The sequence below is a fragment of the Melospiza georgiana genome, chromosome 7 (assembly GCF_028018845.1).
Source record: "Melospiza georgiana isolate bMelGeo1 chromosome 7, bMelGeo1.pri, whole genome shotgun sequence".
NCBI classification, from domain to species: Eukaryota; Metazoa; Chordata; class Aves; order Passeriformes; family Passerellidae; genus Melospiza; species Melospiza georgiana.
The window spans coordinates 11,202,896-11,213,265 of record NC_080436.1 but is presented as its reverse complement, the minus strand read 5'-3'; the positions used below and the strand labels follow the sequence as shown (position 1 = coordinate 11,213,265).

At 48.3% G+C, this 10,370-nt stretch overlaps 1 protein-coding gene across 1 annotated transcript; it reads left to right on the top strand.

Annotated features, from left to right (window-relative positions):
* The first annotated feature begins 1,610 nt into the window (after positions 1–1,610).
* Positions 1,611–2,549, top strand: TSSK6 (testis specific serine kinase 6). The gene has a single exon (XM_058028087.1). The coding sequence runs from the start codon at positions 1,611–1,613 to the stop codon at positions 2,547–2,549; it is 939 nt and encodes a 312-aa protein (XP_057884070.1).
* Positions 2,550–10,370: the final 7,821 nt, after the last annotated feature.

The window sequence follows — 10,370 nt, the reverse complement described above, 5'->3', positions numbered from 1 at the left end:
TTCAGTTCTTTTTAGCCATCTCAAAGTTCCCAGCTCCTCTGAAAAGTCCAGCTCAGACCTCTGCTGAAGTCACTGTGGTTATGACTCAAGGGCTAAACTTGTCAGGAAATCATGCGTAACCAGCAAAATGGGTTTCTGCATCTGCCTGCTGATTGCTAGGTGGGATTTTTGTGTGTTTAGTAACATCAGTTTCTGAACAGGGACTTCTGGAAACGGCTTCTTGCTGATCCATTTCAGACATAAGAAATCTGGGGGGATTTATTTGAAGGCCCAAACATGCCTGCTGTGGTACAGCCTGATGGTATTCCTGGTGGTACATGGCTGGCAACCACATTTCCATGGCATGTTAAATTCCCATACTTCCAACTGGCCTGTAGAAATAACACCTGAAGTGGGAAAGCAGTTTGGTTTGGACTCACAACCTCTAAGCAGGTAAAACTCAACATGGTGACTGCTTTACTTGCTCTTAGTTCAGAGTAAAGCTCCCCTGCAGCACATCCAGACCCATGTTTGCAGCTTTGACCCATTTTAATTTCGTCAAAGTGACTTCAGAATACTGGCAAGATGGACACACAAGAAAGATTTTCTTTCATCTTCAGCTGATCACCATTCCTCTTTATAACTGACTTGCAGAATGAAACATATATTCAAAACCTAAAAATAGTGTTTGGGTTGGTGTTTTGGAGGATGGGGTTTTGTGGTCCTAGGCTTCTTTGTACAGCTGGAAAGGAAATGTGGGCTCCCCAGAGAGAGCAGGATACTTGAGCAGCTTAAAAAACCCAGCACAAATCAGAAAAAAACAGCCAAGGATGCAGCACCTGGAAGAAGGAGCTGGCACTGCCCTGATAAACAGAGTGTGATGGGAGGGATGCCTTGCTCTGGAGTGGGTGTTCTGGCCCAGCCCAGCTGCCCTCTGCTCAATCTGACTGCCACATCATGGCAACTAAAACTGACTATAACCTTTTAAAATCCAAGTTACAGAACGTCTGAGAAGGATCTCACGTCTCACTTCTCTGTAAGTCTCCAAAATACCATTTTGATAAAAACAGATAAAGAGCAATTCCAAGTTCAAGAAACAGAAAAGCTGTTTTTTTCTGAAAGATGCATCTAAAGTTCCCCATCCACCCCAAAAAGATCAGAAAGCCCCCCAGTAATGTAACAGCTCTGTGCACCACCACCAAAGAAGTCAATATTTATAGCTAGACAAGGTGGTTCACAGTTAGTGCCAGTAGAAGTCACTCCTTTGTACCACTCTGCGTAGTTTGGATTTTAATGCAACTAATACCCTGCGCAAAACTGGTGTAGGTCCCCAAATGGGTCCCTGACCCCAGAAAGCTGACATTCGAACTTTCATCCACACCGCCCTGTGCTGAGAACTCAAATGAAGAGGCTGAAAGGGTAAAAGCTCCGAAGTATCCAGCCCCAGCTGTATTGTCCCCTGTGCAGGCATGCCAGGGGCACCCCTGAGCAACGGGGACCCACCAGATGTCACGTCACCTCCCAAAGCTCCTGTGACACACAACATTCCACCCGTCACAATACCCGGGTGGGGCATGGAAGCAAGGGTTGTCATACCCGCTGGTGCAAAGGTGCAAAGGTGAGCAGCTACCATGCAGCAGACAATACAGCCTCCCGATGCTGGGGAGCCCCAGCCCGAGCCCCAGCCCCAGCCCCAAGAGCAAGAGCCCCAGGAAAGCCCACCGGCACCAGAGACCAATGCAAAGCCTGATGGAGGTGAGAGGATACTCAACGAGCTGGGCTACAGGCTGGGTCAGACCATAGGGGAGGGCAGCTTCTCCAAGGTGAAGGCAGCCACCTCCAGCAAACACAAGGGGCCCCTGGCCGTCAAGGTGGTGGACCGGCAGCGAGCGTCCCGAGCCGTCGTGTTCAAGTTCCTGCCCCGGGAGCTCTCCATCGTGCGCAGGATCCAGCACCCCAACATCGTGCGCGTCTACGAGCTCATCGAGGTCTGTAACAGGAAGCTCTACATCGTGATGGAGGCCATGGACACTACCCTGCTGCAGATGTTGGAGAATCTGGGAAAGCTGCCCTGCGCCCCCAACGCCCGGGACATCTTCGTGCAGGTGGTGAGGGCCGTGCGCTACCTGCACGACCGCAACCTGGTGCACCGGGACCTCAAGTGCGAGAACGTGCTGCTCTCTGCCGACGGCCGCCGCGCCAAGATCAGCGACTTCGGCTTCAGCAAGGAGCTCAAAGGGTACCCGGACCTCAGCACCACCTTCTGCGGGACGGCGGCCTTCGCCTCCCCAGAGGTGCTCATGGGCATCCCCTACGACGCCAAGAAATACGACATATGGAGCCTGGGGGTGATGCTCTACATGATGGTGGTGGGCAACGTTCCCTTTGATGATAGCAATGTGCAGAGCATGCCCCAGCTGCAGAAGAAGGGGGTGATGTACCCGGAGGGGCTGCCCCCGCTGCCGGAGCCCTGCCAAGCCCTCATCACCCAGCTGCTGCAGTACAGCCCGTCGTCCCGGCCCGGCGCGGGGCAGATAGCCAAGAACCGCTGGCTCAACGGGGACATCTGAAGGACACGGCCCTTCCTGAAGATTCTGGAAGAGCACTTTGGTGCAATAAATGAAAGAGCATTTCTATGGTTTGTCGACTGTTTTGAAGCCCAGGGGTGCCTGTGTGTGGAGCTGATGGAACTCTGAAAAGCAAGGCTGTGTGCTCTCAGGAGGTGGTCACATCCCAAAGCAGCAGTGGCAGCCTGCTGCAGTCTGGGTTTGGAGACACAGCAGCCATGCAGGGCTGCCAGGGCAGGGTGGTGAGGTGCTGCAGCACAGCCCATCATGGTGCCTGCTCCCTAGAACATCAAAGCTCTGGCACAGCCACCCCAATCTGCTCCTCCCCATCCTCTGCTGCTGAATGAACAGGGACTATGGGAGGACAGCTGCTCTCACAGGGGTCTTGGCTTCTTCTCAGCCTTGTTCACCACCAAACTGTATTTGAGCAGGTAGGAGGGGAGAATCACTAGTCCTACAAATCACTGCTGCAGAGAAAATGTCACATTTTTTGTGAGCCATTATTTCAAGCCCACAGTAACACAGCCCAAAATCACACTAGGATTTTTGCAGGCAGCTGGACAGTATTACCCAGCCAAAAGTTTTGGTGTGGCTTTGAGATCCACACCGTATATGGAACATCTTTCAGATATTTATTCCTAGTAATATTTGAAATGTATGCCAAAAGATACTTGATGAGAAATGCCCCTGGCCATTGAAAACTTGAAAGGGAAAACAAATAAAAGCATAAAGGAGAACCACTTTGTTAACTCCTGCTGTCCAGCTTCAATGTGAAAAATTACCAATTACTCTTATATGCAACGCCCTAAATCTTCTATGGATCCTTATGGGCAAGGCCCATTTTAAAGGGTTAATTAAAGATAGGAGCTGGCATCTGAAATGTGCTTTCATGAGACATTTCAACCCACTCTAAACAATCTCCAGCTTCCACTGGACTGAAGTCTAAGAGGAAATGTCCAGTTGGGTGGTTTGATGGTGATGGTGCCTCGTGCTCGTGAGCTGACCCAGCACAGGCCTGGCAGCACAGCCTGGGGCCAGGCCATGTCTGACCTGGACAAACCAGTGCATGTGGCTCTGCTGGGGGAGGTGGAAACACCTTTCCCAAAACAAACATTTTGGGCCTATTAAAAGCAGCAGTTTAAGTAGAACAAGATGTGGCAGCAGACCCAGCCCAAGGCTTTTCAGCATGCAGGCTACAGGGAATTTTTCCACCCCCAGAATGAAGATTTATTTTGTTCTTCTCACAGCTGCAAAATAGAACTTGCAGCAGCCAAGAGTAATGGGATACAAAGGGTGTCCAGGGCTGTGGAAACAGGCTTGGGAAGGATCAGGAAGGGGATAGAAAAGAAGGGGAGGTGTCCAAAGGACGTGGGAAGCAAGGAGGTGGACGTCAGGGAAGTGAAATTTTCAGCAAGGTTCAATTCTTCTTTTTCTACTCTCCTTCCAGCCACCCTGTCAGTCTCATCCCAATCCATGCCCCAGGACCTCCATATAACTGTACACCTCCATCTACTGCCTCCCTCCAGCCTTGCTTGCCTGCAGGTACCTCCCCGCAACCTGGGAAGCACAAACCTGGCTCTGCTGCACTGCTTCTCCTTTTGCTCCATCTCAATCTTCTTTCCTTAAAGGCAAAGCTACCACAGTGGGAATCGTTCTAAAATCCAGACCCTATTAATCTCCCCTCAGCACCACGTTCTCCTAAATGGTTGCATCTGTTGAGGACACCAGTTGGGACAGATGACTGATGTTTTGTGAGGCTGCACCCCCTTGGGTGGCTTGGGAAAGCAGCTGGGGTTCGAGTGGGGAGGTTTGAGTGAGCCACAGGAGGCTCCGGGCTGCCCGCGGCCCTGGCCCTCTGCAGACAGATGGTGATCTCCCAGGGCCAGCACTAACGACCTCAGAGCGGCCCCCAGGCTGCAGAAATAGTCCATTACACGTCTAATTATGCAAATTAAAAATAAAAATCACAATTAAAGACCCTGGGCCAATTCTTATCTAATTTGCACCAGTGGGACATCAGTTTTGAAGGAGGGCAGGAGCAGAGGCTTTGAGCACTCATGGCTCTGCCAGCATCCCTCCCCTCCAGAGGCCTCTGCATGTGCTAAGCTTGATGCTTCCCTAAGCTGATTTCCTCCTCAGGAGGGTAGAAATTTTTAACCTTTAACTTTTTAACCTTCCTGGGAGGTGCACAGTTGATGAAAGTGCCCCTTCCCTGACTGCTGGCAGTTGAGCCCCACTATCCTGGCCACGAAGCACAGACCCTGTGTTAATGGTACAGCCCTTGGAGTCAGAACAAGCATGTTCTAAGCACACTGGCTTACCAAATATCCTGATCAGCCCCACCAGACTCATCTGCAGTGTGACTCTGTCCTGCCCAGGCTGTGTGGAATATACTGGGCAGTGCAACCTGGAAATGAAAGGTCCTGTGTCATACCAGCACCAAATAAATAACTTTCCATAGGGGACCTGACCACCAAGCAATCCACACAAATAACTATGTGCTATTTAATCCTTCTCCAAGGTTAAGGAGGGAAATGTTCAGGGCCTGTATGAGGCAGCTCTGTGCTGTGCCAGCACCTGGCTCCTTGCATGGTGTGAGCATTACTCCATCCACAGCCCTCCTGCTGGCTGTCATGGTGCTCTGTGTCACTGACAGGCTCACTGGAAGATCTTTCAGATTTTTAGATTCTGTCTTGAAATCAGTTAGAGGGACTCTTAAAAGGATATTCATCAGAGTGTTTAGTGTTTTCTTGAGATCATCTTGAAGCAATTTTAACCCACTTAATCTTAAAAGACCATTATAAATTTCAAAGACATGTTCCAGACCTTTAGTATAACTCTCCTCCCACTGCCCTATTGTCCATATTCTGCATCACTTTGCCTGAAATACAGCCTTTATTTCAGGCAAATGAAAGGGAGGGAGGTAATTCCCTGCACACTGACATTAAAGCTCCCTTTTCAGCTAAGCAAAATTTGCTTTCAAGATTTTAGGCCATGGCTGATGTGTCTGATAAGCTTCAGGACTCAGCTACTTGAAAGTCTACACATTACCCAGCTCTGGAGATAAGCGCATTCATGAATTGTGGGAAAACACTGCCGGGTAATCAAACACCTCACGTCCTCCTGCCCCAGCTCAGGGCTGCCTCTCCCAGGGCTCTGCATGAGTGCCTGCAGCCAAGCCAGGCTCCCAGTGACCTGCTCCAATTATCCAGGCACTGTACCTGCATGACCCAGCCTCCCTGCAGAGGAAAAGCTTCCAACAGGCAACTGAGCCAGCTCAGCCCTGCCTGAATATATTAACCTTTCCAGAATTGCAGCCTTCAGTGCCAGCAGCCTTTTCTCCAGTGACCTGGAATCCTCCTGGCTCTGTTCTAGAGCCCCCTGCACCAAGTTTGGGTCTCCATGACTTTGTGTCAACCCTTCTTCAGCTGAAAATCTCCTCATCCTCTCTTTTCATTGTCTCTGCAGGTCTCTACATTTAGTTGTCTGCCAGAAGAGATATGGAGGGAGAATTTCCTGTCCTGAGCCTTTTGGTTATATCAAGCATAATTTTAAAAAGCTAACAAGAGGTTCTCGCCAAAGAACAGGTCTTTGCACACATAGCTCTCCTTGCAAACAAGAAACTTTCTATTAATTTCATTTTCACAGCACCTAGCACACATTAAACCTTGCTCTTACACCAAGTGGTAAATATTCTCCTTGTGTTACAGTGCACAGGCTAAGGGGCTTACCTCAGGCCAAAGGGATTTCATTTTACATTACATTTCAAAACCTCCCTCTGGCCAGATCTTGACTCTGTCTTCAAGCAATAATAAATTCAACAATACTTGATGGTCTGGAAAGACATATGATTTTCCTCTCCAAAACTGCTTCCAGATCAACTTCATTTTATATTGTAAATGAATGAAATAGACTACAAACACAGATGGGTGGAGCTTCTTCCCCACATTCTGAATAAGGAATCCAAATTTCCTAACTGCATTTAACAGCCCTTTTGAAGAGCCAAGGAGGCACTTGCAGGATGTAACACAGGCACAGGTGGCCCTCAGCTGGGGCATCTCAGTCCTTGGAGGTTTCCAAGGGCCTGGAACGGGGCAAAGTCCCTGGTCTGGTCTCAGAGTTGGCCCTGCCTTGAGCAGCACGTTGGGCTGGAGATCCCCAGCCTGCCCTCCTGCAGGAACTACCCTGTGATCCCACAAACACACAATTTTTTTGTGCTACAAAGTGACAAATATTCTTTGTTTCAGGGAGAAACACTTCTCCATGAGTTTGACTGCAAGGGTGATAAATAACTGTATTTTCTAGATCTATTAAAAAGTGGGACAGCAAGCAGCGCCTCCATCTGCTCATTACATTTTGGATATTTCTGCTCTTACAGGAGGCAACATGACATAGGGGCCTGAGCATGGCTGTTAGGGGGCTCTCTGTGAAGTTAAAGAGCCACACAAAGGTGGGTGGGGTGTCATTCCTTTTCACATTATTATCAGCCGCAGCAGCAACCAGCAGATTCCCTGAAAGACATTTGTGGTGTTATTTCTTCCTCTCAGCTGGCAGATGTTCATTATATTATAAATGTCACAGGGGCCCCATTGGGACAGATCCTGAGTACAGTTGTCGTATTTCTATTGATCATGTGTTCCTCAGAAGGTCTCACTTCATAAATGAGAGGCACCTTGGTCACAGGAGGGAACCTTCTCTTGAGTGTGCAATCTCTAGGTGTCCTCTCTGGGAACAGAGAGTGAGACACCACAGGAATGTTTGCCTCATGCATTATCGAGAATCACAGAAGCATTTCTGAGCAGCACAGCTCAGTGTGCTTTACAATACAAGTGATTCTTGAGGGGAAAACAGAAAAAAAACAAATGGAAACTAATTAAATGCCTCTTAGCAGACCCATTTAACACCAACAACGTGACAAGGTCAATGGCCACAGTGTCAGCAGAGTCACCTGGCCAGTGCAGGGTCACAGAACACCTTGTTCCCTCACAGGAATATATTTACAGAGAAGCTGGATCTCACCAAGAGAGCTCTCAAGTCCCACTAAACTATTTTAAAATAAATAGTAGCTGAGGGAACTGAGCCCCTCCTGACAAACCCTTCAGAAATCCCTGACCATTCCTCCTCCACGTGGTCACTTTGCTTATTGTTCATGAACTGCAGCAATCCACTGGAATTGTAACTGGCAGCATCATTTCATCAGAATACTCTGCACATCACTGTCCTGTCATTACATTCTCTGGAGAACCATGGCATTTCCATTAAAAACCTCATTAAAAATACATATGGAGCCTTCACTGCAGCTGGCTTGGCTTTGGTGGTGCTACCTCAGACCTTGGCATGCCAGCCTGAAGGTTGGTAAGGTGCTGGAGCTCCTGCACAAGTACATGGCAGGATTCGGTGAGTGGAGGCAAACTGGAGTTTGCCAAGAGGGGAGGCAGGATCTGTGCAGCACATGGGCTGCCACCTCCTCCTGGCTGAGCAACAACCAGCCCAGGGGACACCAGCAGACCAGACAATATTCTCATTAATTACAAGGAAAAAAACCCGAAAATACACATTATTGTCTCAAAAATAATGATAATCCTTGGCTTCTTGTTTGCATGTTCATTAGCATGTTAATAGGATACCTATTATGGAAGAGCTAAACCATGTAGTCATGCACATATGCACTCAGTCATTTATTACAAAAACAGCTCCCCTTCCATTCGACATATTTCTCCCTGTCCAGAAAATGGTTCAAGCTGCACCATCTGGGGCAAGATGTAATTGATGAATACATCTTGAGGAAAGCAATTTTGTTTTGCTTTCTGTGCATTACACAGCCAATTATCTTTTCCAATATCGAGAGCTCTATTTACTTACTGTTGATGGAGCCAGGGAATTGCTGGAAGAAGGACCCATGGGAGGGTTGCACCTACTAGCAAGCTTCACATAAAAACACACCAGCCTTCAAATAAACACACAAGTTCAGATAAATAGGGGGAGAAATGTCAAAAGTGAGTCCCAACAAAGAGCAGATCCACAAACCACCGTGTCCATGTGGAAGAAAGCTACTGCTGGTGAAGGAAGCATCCAGGGTGGCCTAGACACAGGCAAGGACAGAGCTCCTAAGCCCAAGAAGGGAGGATGGGGGATGATGGACAGCCTGTGGGACAGCAGTGGTGGCACAGGGCTCAGCCAGCCTGGGTGAGCAGCACAGGCACTTTGGTACTTCTTGAGCTGATCACACAATAATTTCTGACTCAGCAGCATGGTTAACTATGAAGATGTGAGTGTAAGACATTACTCATGGCAGGAGAAACTATCCAGGAGAAAACTACAGTGGAGACTGTAGCCTTTCCTATGGCCATCATCTTCTGCATTTCATCTTCATGGCAGAAAAAGCACAGCCAGTTTTCTGTCCTTTGTTAGGCTATTTCAGGCAGTGCCTGGTAGGAGACAGTCATGGAGAGAACTGTGCTGGTGGTTTTGGGACAGAGCACCAGTCTGTCAGCAGATTAAATCTTTTGCAAATGCTATTCTCAACACATCATGCAGGAACTAAACTTCAGACCAACAGCTCAGCACAAACTTAATTTCATTGCGAAACTGGAGCCTCTCATGTTTTGGCTATAGCACTCCTAAAACATTTGTGTTTTTCATTGCACCCTGCTCCATTTCTTTGGTTTTACTCTACCCCTGAATTTTCTGCCCGCCTCAGATTTTTATGTGGGGGAGGAATAGTTGCACTGCAGATGCTTCACTTACAAAGCTCCACAGCCCCACAGCAGTCAGGGAGGACACAAAAATGGGCATCAGCTGGTGACCTGCCTGGCAGCAGGGGAGCAGCAGAGGTCTGGGTGAGCAGGTTGGTGGGTGAGTGGAACATTCCATTGAACAAAAAACATCAGAGAAGACTTTGGTATGTAGGGTCAGGACTTTACCGAGCACATGTTAAAATGCTGATGACCTCAGTGATGAGCTCTGCTGGAAGTCCAAATGTTGCCAGTCTCCAGAATGAATGGTCAGATAAAACAAATTACTATGTTGAGCTATGGTCAAAATCATCACCCACAAAAAGATCATCACAATGCATCACTTAGATGAGCCCATATTTGCAAGACCTTCCCCTAAATCTATTGGCATGAAAAATTTTAACTATATGTCCCTGCAGATCTGCAATTCATGCTAGAACAGGACAGGATCTATAGCTAATTCCAGTACCAGAGAAATAGATAAATCAGCACACAGAAGGGTAGTTTTGGTGACATTTTTCCAGTAGTAGACAGACTCAAGTCACTTGTATGGATTTAGCATCCATCAAATGATAAGGACTGTTGTTGGCTGGCAGAGCACACACAGTCTCACTCTGGACACTCCAAACATTTCCACATCTTGTCACTACCCATGGCTTTTATCACCTCTGCCACCAGAAATGGAATTCACTACTGCAGCACAAGCAGCCTGTAGCAAATCTCCTCTCACCACCAAAAATCCCACTTCCACTCGTTAAAATACCAAATTCTCAAGAGGGACCTGCCCTCACCAAGCTCTCCTGGGGCACTCACTGACCTCAGGCCTCCTGCTTCAGGGAGAATACACAGAACACCAAACCCTGGCATGGTGGCTGTCCCTGGTTGCCCATGCACTGGGGATGGAAGGTCAGGATTGTGCCTTGTGGTGCCACAAGTGGACTAATGGGAAAGGAATCAACAATGGCATAGGCCAGGAGAGCGCTGCTGCTGGCCAGGATGGGCTGTTGTGGTGAGGATTTCAGCAATAGGTGAGCCAGATTTCCCAACAGTTAAAGAAAAATGTCCTACAAAGACAAACCTGCCACAACCC

What these genes read in the sequence shown, in the direction of transcription:
- TSSK6 (XM_058028087.1), top strand. Translation starts at nt 1,611, where the DNA reads ATGCAGCAGACAATACAGCCTCCCGATGCTGGGGAGCCCCAGCCCGAG.